Source organism: Phocoena phocoena, chromosome 10, assembly GCF_963924675.1.
Source record: "Phocoena phocoena chromosome 10, mPhoPho1.1, whole genome shotgun sequence".
NCBI classification, from domain to species: domain Eukaryota; kingdom Metazoa; phylum Chordata; class Mammalia; order Artiodactyla; family Phocoenidae; genus Phocoena; species Phocoena phocoena.
In genome coordinates, this window is record NC_089228.1 from 5,027,365 (window position 1) to 5,043,757 (window position 16,393).

Sequence of the window (16,393 nt, forward strand, 5' to 3'; positions counted from 1 at the left end):
TTTGCTTTAGATATGCTTGGCCTATTCTGTCTTACGAGTACCCTGTATTTTTTTTTTAAACAATGCAGGAAATCTTTTTCCAAAAACTAATGCCTACATTAGGAGTCCCGTGTTTGGGAAGTTAATGTGCTTGGAACAGTTGAGTTGTCTTTTGAGACATTCCATTTAAGTGAAATAAACCAACAGGTTAAATCCAAACTACCAATTTTATGCTAACTATTTAACTCTTCTCTGTATCAACAATCTATTTTATAAACCTTGTTTCTTACAAGAGTCATTATATTTTACTATGGTGTTTCTCTTCCCAAAACTTTTCCTTGTTTTACTTTTCTTAGGCATTTTTCTTTCTCAACATCTTAACCTCAGTACATGCTCAGTCAGTAATACAAAACCCAAACCACCTCAAATCAAGATAACCAATGACCTAAAACTATGTACAAGGTATTTTTCAGGCCCCACAAGAAATACATTATAATGTAGTTCTTGAGCTCGAAAAGTTACCAAGATGAAAGATGTTTGATAACAGAAGAAAGTACAGAGAAAATAAGTGCTCTAAAAACATCGAGGAGACAGAGACTCACACATTCTGAAATAATCGGGGATATCGACTCGGTAGAGACGGGTTTTGAATTATGAGGGCCCAGTGGAGTGATTGGGATTTGGATTATTACTGATAAAGATATTCCAAGGAAAAGATACTTGTCTCCATCATCCAGCATGGCTCATCTATGACCCGAGTTTATTTAAGCAATAATAACAAAATGAATATAACACCAAAGAGGATTAGATTTCATATAGGACAGACACTTGCCAAATTGGATTGGTTTCTCCTGGTCAGTTGTTTGTACCTTGTAATTGGCTAGAGGTGTGTTGTATCAACGGCAAAGAGATTTCTTCGTAAATGGGAAATATTTCTATGTGAACCTGACCATAATTAAGTCAAACTCACACCTTTGGATCTTTTTAGCATCATACTTTAATCAACTAAGCAAACTTGCCCAGTCTACATAATAGGTTTTTAATTTTTTTTTTTGGCAGTGCGGCATGTGGGATCTTAGTTCCCCGATCAGGGACTGAACCTGGGCCCTCAGCAGGGAGAACACAGAGTCCTAACCACTGGAACGCCAGGCAATTACCAATAGGTTTTTAATTTTTAAAACTAAACTAAAGGCAGGGTTTTAGGTAAAGTGTAAGACTATAGTAAAATAATATCCAATTATCTTACATTAAAAATATTTAATTGCTAACGCAAAGCAAAAAAAAAAAAAGAATAATGGATATTTTACATTCTCCAAAAAAGTAAGGGGAGCCATCGTGTTCATATGTCTGGAACATGTGAAGGATATCAGAACTTCTGTACTAAGTTTTGTCACTGGCTCTTTGCCAAAACAAGAAATTGAACCTTGGTTTCTTTCTTCTAGAACTATGATTAATAATAAGTATCTTTTAGATAATATCTAAATATTCTGAAAAAAATTCTAAGGAAAAGATTGGAAGAGAGTAAGAAGTAACTCTGACCTAATTAACTATGGAAATAGAAAACTTTTGATACTATGGATAATGAAAATCTGTATTATCCCAAAGTGTAACTTCCGTTTTAGAGGTGAGAAGACACAACTAACATTTGTTGAATACTGATTACATACCAGACACTGCTCTAAGTGCTTTATATATTGGATATTAGTTACTTAACCAAGTAAGGTACTCTTCTGCTAGCAAATAAGCCTCTTGAGGTTCAAACGAATACTGAAGTATCAAAAGGTAGGCAGACTTGAAAAGAAGCCAGGCATTTGGATAATTCACAAACTTATAACATTCAAATTAATATTCAACTAATGATATTCAAACCAATGGAGGGCCACGGTGCAAATAACTCTAAATAACAGGTAATTCAAAATATATTTGTACCTGGTTTTTAGCATATACTGAATACTGTTGCTTATATTAACATCAGTTTTAGAATATTATTTAGTGTACACTAAACTTTTGTTTTTATACACTAAACAGATTCCAGTGCCTGAACTCAGGAGAAGTACAGCAAGGGATCAGCATGGTCTTAATAAGTCAGCAAGAACTTATTAGTTACCTATTACGTGTTAGATACTGGTGGAATATAGGAGAGAATAAAACTTGGATCTTATCCTCAGTGACTATATAATTTGGCTTAGGTAATATATAAAACAGAAAACAGTATCAGGCGGTCTCCAATTAAGGCCTAAATACTGTGATACAGACCAAAAATGATAGAGGATTTTATTCTTTCATTTAACAAGTATTACTGAGCCCCTCTATTCACCGAGCATGTTCTAGGCAGCTGGGATGTAGCAGTGGGTGAGCAAACTAGACAAAGATCTCTGTCCTCATGGCGTTAATGTGCTAGTGAGATAAAACGGACAATAAACGATAAATATGGGCTTCCCTGGTGGTACGGTGGTTAAGAATCCGCCTGCCAGCGCAGGGGGCACAGGTTTGAGCCCTGGTCCGAGAGGATTGCCGCGGAGCAACTAAGCCCATGCACCACAACTACTGAGCCTGCACTCTAGAGCCCGGGAGCCACAAGTACTGAGCCCACGTGCCACAACTACTGAAGCCCCTGCGCCTACAGCCTGTGCTCCGCAACAGGAGAAGCCAGCGCAGTAAGTCTGAGCACCGCAACGGAAGAGTAGCCCCCACTCGCCGCAACTAGAGAAAGCCCGCGTGCAGCAACGAAGACCCAACACAGCCAAAAATAAATAAGTAAATAAGTTTTAAAAAAATAAATAAAATAAACAATAAAAACGATGAACAAATAAATTATATGGCAGGCTAGAAGTTGAGGACTGCTTAGAAATAAGCAAATGTAGAGCAGGGGGGAGCGGAAGGGCAGTGGGGAGGACAGATAATTCAACAGGGGGTCAAGGCAGTTCTCACTCGAAGGTGAGAGCTGGGCAGTGATTAGAAGCAGCTGAGAGTCAGCCAAGATATCAGAGGAAGAGGGTTCCCAGAAGACGCAAGAACTCGAGCGAAAGCACTAAGGCAGGAGCAAGTGTGAAACATGGGAGGAACGGCAAGGAGGTCAGTGTGTCTGGAGAGCGGGGAGGGGGGGACGCTGACGGCGTGGGGTGTAGGGCTTATGTGTCAGGAGAAGCGGAGTCACTGCAGGGTTGTGAGCAGAGGGACAGACCTGACTTCCATTTTAACGTGATCCCTCTGGATGCTGGGTTGAGACTAGGTTGTTGGGGGCAGAGGCAGGAAAACCTGTCAAGAGACTGGGATAGCCCTCCAGGCAAGGGACAGTGGGTAGCCTGTATCAGATGCTGGCAGTGGAGTGGGGAGAAGACACATATTCCTGCAGGGGAGAGGGAGAGCGATTAACGGTAAGGTATTCAGAGGGCAGACATTACTTGAACCTGACCTTGAAGGACAGAGAGAATTGGAACAGGAGGAAGAATTAGGAGAGGCGTTCCAGGACATGTTAGTTTTGGAGGCAAGAGTGAGTGTGGCTTGTTCTTGGGACAATGATGTTAGTCTAATAAGATCATGGCAGGCCAGTCTCTGGGGTGTGGAGGGAAATAAGGTACATGAGGTGGAACCAGAATACAAAGAGCTCTGAATGCCAGTGTTCACACTGGTGCCTTGTATATATTGCAGGTGCTCAACACGTATTAGAAAACGGGTAAGAAAGACAGGCTTTTAGGACCACTTATCTGGCAGATTGGATTGGCTGGCTGAGAGTTTCTCATTTAGCTCAGCTAGAAGGCCATACAGAAATCCTGGCATGAGGTAATGAGGCATAATTTACATGTAGGTGATTGACAGTTGGCTGTTTTAAATCTTCCTAATGCAAACCATTTGCCACTTGTGGGAACCTCAATCTTGTGTTGGCAATCCCTTTTACTCAAAAAAAAAAAATTACGTGGGTCTCAAAAACTGTGTTCTCAAGCAGCCACGTGATCTTAATTCCCAGGTTATAAAAGTTGAATAGCAGTTGCTATCAAATACATGTGCAATGTCTGTGTCTCTAAATTAGTTACAGGTGCAAAATTGTCTACCAAAAACGTGAATCTCGTAGAGCTTTATAGAAACTAACTCCCACTCAGACGAGTCTGATTCATTTTCTACCACATATCTTCACAAATACTCAACAGTGGTAGGTGGACACGAGGCATCTTCTGGACAACTTTCTAATGGAAGCTAAAATAATAGGCACTTTGTGTCTGTTCTGTTGATTGAATATAATTAAGAAATCTACTGTGGTCAGATTTCCTCTGACACAAAGAATACATACCTTACTAAGAGCTTTGATGATTTCAGAATTTCCTCCAGCTCATCTCATTCAAGGTGTAAGTGAGAATGCTGACAAGGGTCATAATCTATGACGACCTCTATCAGAGGTATAAAAACTGTTCTTCACTTAACGACCCCTGTTTTACACTGCAATTGACAGTTTATATGGATAATTGCAGTCGGGTAGCAATTCATCATACGGAGAACATTATGATCTAAGGCAACTTTCATTGTCAGAAGAAAACATAATCATCGCTCTCATTTAGGCACAAAGAAGGACTTAACTTTTGGATATTCAATCTTTTCATGGATAAATGTTAATAAAAGTGGGAGGTAATTCCCCCGTTTAAAAACATCAGACATGATGCTTTCTCTACGTCTGATCATTTCCTTACCAAAACATTCACGGGAGCTCATGCAGAGGCCTCTTCTCACTCAAAACTGCCACTTGCTTTGAGTCCTAAGGAATCCTGCTGATTTCCCCACCATGTTCCTTAAAATGCTTCACATTTAGGATATTATATGTCTTCCATTCTATCCACGAGTGATTAATACTACAAGGCCAGGCCAATAAACTCTATACAGGCTGTCCGGTGTGCTTTCGCAACTACTGTGTCATTTAATCCTCACAATAGCCCTGTGTTTTCTGTTAATATATGTGCAAACAGAGGGTAGTGAGGATAAGTGACTTGCTTAAATTCACACAGAAAGTATGTGGCCAAGACAAGTTCAGGAGTTACGTTCCCTGATACTACATGGGTCCCCTCAAACTTCTGGAAAGGTAAAGACTTGGGTCAATTATCTAAACGCTTCCAAGTACATAGCTGCCTGGAGTCACACAGCCACAGTTTGTCTCCCTCAATAGAAATGGCGGCCAATCAATCACTCACTCCTCTCTCAGGAGAGACTCTCATTTCAAAGAATCCTCTATTGCAGCATTTGTCATGTCTCTAAGGCGCACTTCCATTGCTCAACCAGCTCCAAAGGACAAGCGTGTCATCATCTTTCAATGCTCTGGTGCAACAATTTAAAATTAGAGAATTCACACAGGACCGAGTCTGGCACTGAAAGTGGGAGGCATATTCAGCTTAAGTTTACGGAGCTTCCCTTCAATCGTGCCAATTTCTCTAGTGGAAATGGTTGCAGAGCCAGCATGGGGTTACTTGGGGTTCCTTGAAAAGCTCATGATGAAAACAGAAAGGGAAATAAGATAAAGAGAGTCACAGTGATAATGAAGCCCAGGAAAACGTATAGAAGTCCCCTTTGGGTACAGTGGCTACACACAGTGGAGTTTTTAGCTTCACGAATGGGACCAATACGGCTGGACATCTGGATCATTCACACTCAACGAGCCACTCGGTCTTCAGTAGCAGCACTCAGCTCCTTGCAACATCCCTATTCCCCTTTGCCTGTGATACAGATGAATTCCTGTATTGAGGCCAAGTACCTAATCTCTGCAGTGTTTCACCTCTGCTGGCCTCAATTAGCTAACGACGACCAGATTCCCAATTTGTTTTCAAGTTTGTTTTGGCAACGGTGGAGTATTTAGTGGTCACCTACAAAATACAGACGCTTACAATCACAGGTCTTTGGCCTTAAGGAACTCATATTTTTAACAGAAAAACATTTACGAATAAGGAGTAATCAGAGACCATATAACGCAATGGTTAAATGATTGGCACAATATATAATTTCTTAACTGCCAATAATTCTATTCTGTACCATGTTAATGAAGAAGAAAAGTACTGGGTTATTCTTTTGAAGGGGATTTGAGAGTCAAACAAATTAAACCCAGGGAAAATTCAAGGCATAAAAATAAAGAGATTAGCACAGGATGAAAACTAACTTGAAACCCGTAACTATCCCTTACCGTAAACAGTACTTGCCCCAGTTAACCTAAAACATTTGTTGTACTGCATTCTGGACATATCCTTTTCAAACAGACAAAACTATCAAATTTTGACTCAAGAATTATTTTACAGTATAGCTAGGACATTCTGCCCTGATGCAGCATAAACGAAAAACCGGAGAAAGATAGCAATACTTCTTAATGGCTTATAGAAAAACAGACTTTTATATAATATAATGAAACTAAACTCCTATTTAAGAGACTCAGATGATAGAAACATACATTGAGTCCAGTCATCATAAGAAAACGAAATGGTATTTCATGAAATATTTTCTCTTAATTTTTAAAAAGCTTGATGTTTTAAAATTTTGTGATCAGTATGTTCAAAGTTCAGGCTTCCAGAAAAACTGAAAATCAAAATGTAAAGCCATCCATTTCAACAATTAAGCAACTTAATGCTTCAGCACCTGTATTGTAAAACGTGAATCAGACTAGTTAACACAACCTATTTTTATGTGGCATCTGGGAGAAGAAAATGCCCAGAAATACATACAAAACAGTACAAAACAGAATCAGCTGTGCTAATACGCTCCAGTAGAAGGAGGTACAGAAATAAGAACTTACATCTTGCAACGGCCAAGAAAGGAATACTGAAAATGAAGTATCGGAACCTTTCATAACCGAACAAGAGTAATAATCATTTACTTAGCATACAATAGGCATTAGGGGCCTCATTTTCTTTATGTGTAAAATGCAACACTTTGACCTTCTCAAGGTCCCCACACGATTCTACAAAGCCTTAGGCACTATGCTTCACACCCTAAGAAATATAAAGAAGAATACAACTTGGTCCTACACTCAGGAACCTTACAATTCTCTGGGACAGATAAAATGTACATGCAAGTATCTAGATTTCAAAGTAGAGCAGAAACGTGCAAAGAGTACTTTAAGATGAATAAATGCTGTGAGAGGGATAAACACTGCTATGAGAGACAGGTAACACAGAAGGCTACAAGCAGGAAAGTGACTCTTCAGGTATTCTAAAAAGACCTTAGGTATTTGGGGGAAACATATATAAACTCAGGAAATAAAAATAAATAGGTGGATGGACCTAGAGACTGTCATGGAGAGTGAAGTAAGTCAGCAAGAGAAAAACAAATATCGCATATTAGCGCATATATGTGGAATCTAGAAAAATCGTACAGATGAACCTGTTTGCAAGGCAGAAATAGAGACACAGACACAGAGAACAAACGTATGGACACCAAGGTGGGAAAGGGGAGGGTGGGATGAATTGGGAGATTGGGATTGACATACATACACTATTACGTATAAAATAACTAATGAGAACCTGTTGTATAGCATAGGGGACTCTACTCAGTGCTCTGTGGTGACCTAAATGGGAAGGAAATCCACAAAAGAGGGGATATATGTATCCATATAGCTGGTTCACTGTACAGCAGAAACTAACACAACATTGTAAAATAACTATACCCCAATTTAAAAAAACGAATAGGATTTTTAAAAATATAAATATACCTTTAATGCTTAAAATTCAGAACATAGGAGTCATGCACAGAGATAAAATAAGGATTAATTTAGGCTTTCTAAGAAGTTCTAAATATGCTCATAAGTGAACACAGTAGTAGCAAACCAAGCATCAAAATACTGAACTATACACGTCACTGTATTAGCACAAACGTAACTTGGAAAACAAACTACAAGAACAGTTTCACCCTTCCATGATGCCCGAAGTATCCCAACAGCCGTATCTGGAATTCACTTTACCTTGTGAAGTGCTTGCAGACAGTGTGTCAGCGAAGGAATCACTCTCTGGGTCAATAAGAGAATCTCCCAGAGTTTCACCCATCACAGCATGGAATAGGAGTTTGCTGTGATTCACACTGATATTTGTCTATTTCTTGCAAAAGTCCAATCCGTTAAAAGAAAAAGATTTGTGGTAGTAGAACTTGTGAACGCACCAATGAGTCAAGACATCAGTTTCCAAATATTTGGGAGAGGTGGGAATAAACTCACAAAGGACCAGGCCTGAATTGGCTGGCACCCTCCTGTTGGAGACCAGCTGTGACAGAATGTTGTGTCATAATCTTGTTCACTGCTTTGGCAAGACTTGGTACATTACAAGGAAAACATTGCCACACCGTCTCGCCAGTGACCCTCATGTTCCGTGTCTTGTGAGGGGCGCAAGCGAGCAGCAGTACAGTATTTAGAACTCTTGGAGCGAAGAGATTTTTCAATATTCAATTGCTTCTTAAATGGAAAGCTTTACATCTCTGGGTTATGAAATAAACTTACTTGGACAAAGCGTTTTTCTGTCTGCCAATCCCTGGTTGAATCTATAATCACATTATCTGATATCTGAAGAAAACATCTGAATTCAAGAATGTGATCATATTTTAAAATTTGCTATCAGCTACTAAAATGTTCTAAGGTATTTATTCTACTATTTTGTAAAGTATGTAAAAAATGATGCTGAAAGCTATCCAAATTCCGTAAAATTAAAGAGTTAAGAGACTGGAGGCAGGTCCAGCTATGACTTAGATTTTGTATATCAGGGTCTGCTTTTTGAAAACTTAATTATTAAGTTTATCCATCAATAGCAAATACATCAGCTGATGTCTGAACATCGGTTAATGCTGTAACAATAAATTCCTTACCATAATGAAAAAAGTGGAGTTCTCCCTAAGAGGAATAATGCATTACCAGAAAAAAAAAAAAAAAAAAAAAGCGGACTTACACTGATAGGTTGGCGAGGAATTGTGGTCAGTTTTGTAATCAGGAAAAAGCTGGCTTCTTGCTCAAGGCCTTTGCCCTTTTTGGCAAAGAGAAACACTAGCTGTGCCAAACCTCAATGTGGGAGCAGGCCTCCTCCTGTCACATAAGTGGCCTCACAGAACTGCAGTGACTTATGGATTGAAAAAGATGCCCCACATAGGGCAGTATATCAGATGGCAACAAATCTCTGAACACACTCATCCCAATATTCCCCAAGTGGAAGAAATACATATCTGATTCATCTACATTGAGTAACTAGTCATCCTGCAAGGGAACTTCCTTGTCAGTCATGGGGCAACAGCTCAGTGGGAAGGACACTTAACTGGGTCTCCACAGTGCAGAATAAAGTGTAGAGTTGGGCAATTACATAGTGTATAAACCTTTAAAAACCAAAAAACCTTTATTAAGGTAATTCAAGTTAAAGCAAGGTTCTTTTTTTTTTAACATCTTTATTGGAGTATAATTGCTTTACACTGTTGTGTTAGTTGCTGCTGTATAACAAAGTGAATCAGCTGTATATATATATAGGTATATCCCCATATCCCCTCCCTCTTGCGTCTCCCTCCCACCCTCCCTATCCCACCCTTCTAGGTGGTCTCAAAGCACCAAGCTGATCTCCCTGTGCTATGCAGCTGCTTCCCACCAGTAAAGCAAGTTTCTTGACAGTCCAAATGACTGGGGGAATTATAGTTGCGTAGAACTAGTTTTTTCTATATTCACTTTGAATTCTCCATAAAGGAGTTTCTCTTTTCCTCTCAATGGGAAATTTCGCACAATGACATATTTAAAGGTGTGTTAATCCAAGATTCTTGGTTGAATTTATGATAGATAAAAATAAATGATTAAAGTCAAGAACACTTTCCTTCTTGTTAATAAAACAGAACAAAATTTTAAGCCCCATTCTGCCTACAGATACTCCTACTCAATGTCCCAAGATGTGTTTGAGTCTGAAAGGCAAATTTCAGCTTTATTCCTATTAAGTGGCAGTATCTCAACCAATTCCCTATCATCACCTCATTCTTGCCTTCCGATTCCAAAGTCTAATTTTATTTATTTATTTATTTTTTGTGGTACGTGGGCCTGCCACCGCTGTGGCCTCTCCTGCTGCGGAGCACAGGCTCCGGACGCGCAGGCTCAGCGGCCATGGCTCACGGGCCCAGCCGCTCCGCGGCATGTGGGATCTTCCCAGACCGGGGCACGAACCCGTGTCCCCTGCATCGGCAGGCGGACTCTCAACCACTGCGCCACCAGGGAAGCCCCTCTCTAATTTTAAAAAAATGAACAAGTTTATTAAAATGTTCTTAAGATTATGATAGATTATAAGAATGATAAAGTTTGCAGAATGATAGCCATTTTTGAGTGAGAGAAGCCCTTTGTGGTCTAAGGCTCTATTAATACGATGAGAAAATGAGGCCCCTAAATGACAAGTGAATTCTCCAGGTTGAACAGCTAGGGAGGGGCACAGCCGGAACTTGCATCTAACTCTCAGGCCAGTTTACTATTGGCCTTCACCAACTCCCACTCTTACAAGTGTCTAAATCACCGCTTTTAATAAATCAGGTGCAACAGGGATAGAGTATAGGGTGACTTCAGGGGAAAATATGTTAACTCTTTCAAGGAACATCAATGAGTAATACGTTATTCACTTTTCAGTATCTATGGCTATGGAGGGGGTGTGGGGAGTTTCTCAATGCCCTTCTTTCTCTCATTCCCACATTTCCTCAATGACCATGTAGCTCATTCATGCCACATAATTCTACCTGAGGATCGTCTTAGTTTTGTTTCTGAGGCTGACAGTATCACCTAGTTCTCGAGTTCTGTAGTATTCATTCTTTCCAGCCATCATCAAAGGGACTAATTTCTGGATTCTTCACCTACTGTTACTTCTATTCTTTTTTTTTTTTCTTCTCAGACACCATTCAACTTGGCCTATGTCCTGTGTCACTAGAACTTGTAAGCCTCTAATAGTTCTGACAGCGTGCTTCAGCTATTCAAACATAAAATTATTTTTAACAGCCAATTATTCCATAGCACCTGAATCTAATACTACCGACTCTTACAGCACCACAATCTGTCAACCCTTCTCCCCTAGACGATATTACTTGAAAGCAAAAACCTGACCTATTCACCGTTTTCCATTCATTTATTTATTCAACAAATATTTATTGGCAATATATCACACTATACTGGCAGGCGTGGAGCTAGGTGCTGGCTTGATGAACAAGATGGATGTGTTCTTATATGGTGGAGTTTAAAAAGTCAGTAGACAAAAATTGCAGTTTTAATAGAGCCTGGCACATAGCAGGAGCAATAAGTGTTGCTTAAACTCTTGACAACATATCAAGCAATACAGAAAGTACCCCAAGTTACTAACAAAATACTTACATAATATAGATTGTTTAATCATATTTGTTATGTTAGTGATCATGTTCTGTCCTATCACACTGTAGCACTGGGTCACTTAAGAAACAACTTGCTCACAAATTAAAATGGACAAAAATAAACTGAGCCAATCTCATTTGTATCTAATTACACAGCTGTTTTGTGCTTAGATATTGAAAAGGCATTACATTTTATTTTACAGCTATGCTCTCATGCATCCCTCAGATGTTCATGAAATACCTACTAAGTGCCAGGTATTATTCTAGGCATAGGAGATAATACATTCATAAGCCAAGGTTCCTATCCTCAGTGAGTTCACATTTAACTACATTTATCAAAATTATCCAAATATACCTAAAAGAGTGATAGTTTAGCTTACTTAACATTGAAGGTCAATTAGCATGTGCTGATATCATAAATAATATATTTACTTACCGTTACCATCAGACAACACAGTATGTGATCACCAGAAAATTTATGAGAGTTTCGACATGCACGTGAATTTCTTTATCTTCAAGGTCTTAAGATTCCCCCAGTATCTTATTCTTTATAATATCAAAATTTGAAGGATATTATAATAAGATGCATAAAAGAGCATGCCGGTGAATGGGACTGTTATGTAAGGTCTTGGAGCTTTAGACCATGTCTAGGTGTTTTGTACACCAACTGGTTATCAGCACTTTGCATTGATACCTCTAGAGGTACTGAAGGGTACCTCTATATAGAAGTCTATTGCCTTCCATCCTATGGGGAACCCCCTTTGAAGGATAGTCCTTGGTAATTTTCCAGAGTCAGGAGGAGTGGGAGAAGGCCACCTTCCTTATGCAATTGCACAAAATCTAACCCAGCTTCCCCTACTGAGGAATATTGGGTTCTGTGCCATGTAGAGGTGAGAAGAAGATCGTCTCCCCTTGGACTTTGATGACATAGCGGTATGGATGTGATTGTGCGTACGGTACACACCATCAGCAGGAGGAAGAATGGGGATAGTCAGGAATGATGATGTAAGGGGAGGATGAAAAGCTTAATGCTATCCTAGTTTATGACATTAAAAAAAATGGACAATTTGGTATTTGAGAAGGCTACTCTTCAGTATTTGGTCTTCAATATTATTTATGAAACTGTCTTTGACCAAAAGAATCTGAATATTACTCAGCCAAAATACTCCCAAAATTTTAGTACATTTAGAGAAGGCAACTAGAGTAATAACAGCTATAAATGATTCCATGACAAAAAGTAAGAGAATGTCTAAAAATGTATAATTAACAAAATCATGGTATGATATCTATATGAAGTTTTATAAAAAGTATTATTCAGTGTTTAGAATGATTTACATCAAATATTCCCATACAATAGAATAGTTTTCATGTCACATTGCTCTCGAAAACTAATTAAAACCTTGCTCTTTTTTTATCGAGGTAACATTAGTTGATAACGTTATATAAGTTTCACGTGTACAACACTATGTTTCCACTTCTGTATACACTATAGCATGCTCACCGCCAAAAGTCTAGTTTTCTATCTGTCACCATACAATTGACCCCCTTTACCCATTTTGCCCTCCCCTCAACCTCCTTTTCCCTCTGGTAACCACCAATCTGTTCTCTGAATCTATGTAAAACCCTGTTTTGGGGGGCTATAAGTTAAATTTAGATTAAATTTCATTAATGAAATTTCATTCTCTAGATTGAATTTGAAAAACTGCTTTAATTGCTTTCTTTTCCTTTTCTGTAAAACAAGCTATGTTAGTTAGTACAAGTTAGAATGGTGCATATAGTATTCTTTTCTTTTGCTATAGCCCCATTTAAAAACTTGCTTCATTTCATGCTACAAGCGCTATGACCACTCACCTTAGGTCCTAAAAGGTCAGGAGCTCCCTCCCTAATACCTGTGAGCATCCCTCAGGCCTTGCACAGTGTCCCTAGTTGGCATAAAGCGTGTGTTTATTGCTTTTGTTGCTGATGAGAACGATGAGAGGACAGCTGCCTGACACATCTGTCTCACACGGATCATTCAAGGAGTTCAGACACCTCAGGAACTGACAACACCTTCAATTTTCTTCTTGTTCTGAAAAGACTGACATTTCCCGATGGTCCTCCAAAGAAAGCCACATAACTGCCAACAACCAGAACGGCTACTGAAAAGCTCACTTCCCCCTGCCCAGGACTGCTGTCTTTTCCTAGTGCAACTAAAGTTGGCTCAGAACCCCACCTTCTACTGGGGCGTGCATAAATTCAGGGTTTCTCCATAGTCACAGGGACCACAACGTGGGAGAAATGATGTTCCAGTGGGACACATTCTGAGTCCTAACATGTAAATTCTACCACAAACAAACAACCCTGTAACCTAACACGTAAAGAACAAACAATCCTGTATCCTAACATGTAAATTCTACCACAACCATCCCGGCAAGCCCAGGATTCCCACGGAAAGAGACAAAGGAAGGCCACCATTGATCACACCTGGGTCATTTTTTTGAAGGTACAATCCATTCTTTAATCAAAAACTGTAATTTGGTTCAGAATTGCAAACAGTAACATATTTTCTCTACAGGATTAATATTTTAAGCTAATATACCATTTTGATTGAAAGAAAATTAACTTGAAATGATGTTAGCTTGTAGCCAATAACTCCAGCAGATGTGTATTTGGCATTTTAAAAGGTCTTCTTCACCCTGAAGCAATGTAATCTATGGAAAAACACACTGAAACTGGAGCCAGAAAACCTAGGTTTTAGGTTCTTATATGGGTTCAAACTTGTGTCAACTCTTTGGGTTCACACTTCTCATCTCTAGAATGAGAAAGTCTTTCTGCAAAACTGAATAATCCTTTAAGTCCTTTGGGTTCTAATGTGGAAATACTTACCAGTATGCCTGTAATTCATTTATTTAAAGTGTAATGGAAATTCTGTATACTGTATTCTTATTCATGTTCTAATCCCGAGTTACTTCTTCCTTTTCATACCCGGTGGCTAATTAGGTACAGCATGAAAGGCACTTTTATCTGGAAACTTCCTTTTTTTTTTTTTCCCCCTTCAAAAGTTAACTTGCTTGTAATACCTGAAAAAAAACCAAAAACCAAAAAAACAACCCTAACTTGTCTAACCACTTTCTAGGGATCAACTAGACACTTTTCAAGTCATTATACCTTTGAACCAAAGACATACCACCTAAACTATGTTAACCTGTGTTTGCAATGTGGTATTTGAAATTCTCCAGCAATTTGGTTTCTAAGCATATAATAAAATACCATGGGTGATATTATCAAATGACCCAAATCTAAGTTGTGGGAAATCCCAAACTTCTATAACATGTATCTTCTTCATTGCTCAGATTTTATCCATTAATTTTTCAAGATCAGTTATATGGAGATTCCCTAGGTAAGATATATCCCATCACGGGTGAACCACACTAAAACCCCACAATCCTAAAGCAAGCTTAGAGCCACAGAGCTACAGGCAAGTTTAGTTTATGTAGGATAAGCAAGTTACCAGTTTTGTGACTGTCCTAAAGGAAATACAAGGACTTCTGAGATCACAGACTCATATAACTTAATACTAGGGAGATTAAAATATTCAAACTCTTAATTTTTTACAAGGAAAACGGGTTCCAGAGAAATCAAATGATTTGCCCAAGGAACTACTCAGATAATTAGTAGCAGACTTTGAGCTAGAAATCAGGTTTCTTCATTCCCAGTCCAAAGCTCCAAACTGTGCTCTATCTCATTAAAATGATGCAATAAAACGCTCAAGGAAATTGTTCTAATCAATTTTTCTTAATGCCAACAATCATGTTAGAAGTCTATCGGCACGAAAGCATTTGTACTATGTGAGTCACTTAACTTGGAGGATTCACCCCTGGGAAGGCCACAGTTGATCACAGAGTTTAGAGACAGTGCTTTTCACAGAGGAAGTGCTCAATAACAACTTGGTAATCAAAAATTGGTGATATCTGATCAATCAGTTCAGGAATCCATTCTGCTGACAAATGTCCTTCTGCCTCATGCTTAGCATTCATGAGTCATCCTAGCAGGCTGGAGTTCTTCTGGTACAAACAGTCGTGCTTTCTATTGACATAGTTCCTCTAACGAAAATAATAAAATTACTGTGTGAAAATTTCTACTGTGAGGTATTCATACTATAATTTTTTAAAAGTACCTTAAAGCTGTACTGTGTTTTCATCTATATTGAAATTCGCAATGATGCTGGGAGGTCCTTTAAAGCCAAACTAGAAAATAACAGCAGCTCTTGAATACAGCTTCGATGTGGAACCTGGTAATGGTTTTTGGCTACAGAGTTAATCTTTATTTTTCTATCAATTCTCTAACGGCTATCATAAATAAAATGGTTCTATTATTGCTAAGCGAACTTTTAAAATTCCTACTTGTTTTTGAAGATTCCATACTCTACTTATATACCATTTCTTTGTGAAACACACTTATGCTCGTAAAACATATTTAAGAGCAACAGGGGTGTCAGCTGATGACTGTTATTATTTTGTTAAACAAGTTGTCACGTGTAAGATTTAAATTTTTGATGATAAGAATTTATAATATTATAATTTTTGAAAGCCCACTCTGCTCCAGGCACTGATTTATTTAAATCATCTTTAATTCTCACAACCTCTCTTTTAGATGAGAAAACAGAGGCTTGGAGAGATAAAGTGACATGCCCAAAGCAAAAACGCTTGTAAAGTGACAGAGTTTGAATTCAAACGCTCTGTTTGACTCTTTACAACATGTTGACTAAAGACAAATAGACAAAACTTTACAGACAAAACCCACTGTCAGATGTTTTTGAAAGATACTACATTGTTTTCTAGTCTTTTCACCTTTCTTCCTCAATGGAAACATTTTATTTTAATTTTCCTTAAAGGACAGAAAACACTGTTGCTTGTCTATATGAAAACTTTTTTTATTTTTAAGTACGTTTTATTTTTACAGAACCAATCCACGTTCATTGTTGAAAATTTAAAAATACAGACTGGTAAAAATAAAATCATTGTATTTCTACTACTCAGAGATTATCACTGTTGAACTGTTAGGGTTCATCTAACTGGATCTTTTTCTGGGCGTATGTATGATCATAAGTAAATATATGTGT

The 16,393-nt window shown here is 38.5% G+C and overlaps 1 protein-coding gene across 5 annotated transcripts in view; it reads right to left on the reverse strand.

The window, feature by feature from the left end:
- PPARG (peroxisome proliferator activated receptor gamma) overlaps positions 1–16,393 on the reverse strand; it is a 130,099-nt gene that overhangs the window by 62,325 nt on the left and 51,381 nt on the right. The window contains exons 1-2 of one of the 5 annotated variants that reach the window (XM_065886491.1): positions 7,790–7,960; position 6,935 (exon numbers count right to left, since the gene is read on the reverse strand). The exons of 3 other annotated variants lie outside the window; for them this stretch is intronic. Coding sequence is in view for 1 of the 2 variants with exons in the window: in XM_065886487.1 (XP_065742559.1) it covers positions 7,904–7,985 (82 nt within the window). In the remaining variant the exon portion in view is untranslated. Of the gene's footprint in view, positions 1–6,934; positions 6,936–7,789; positions 8,164–16,393 lie in introns of those variants that run through there. One more of the 5 variants, XM_065886487.1, reaches the window with a different exon arrangement.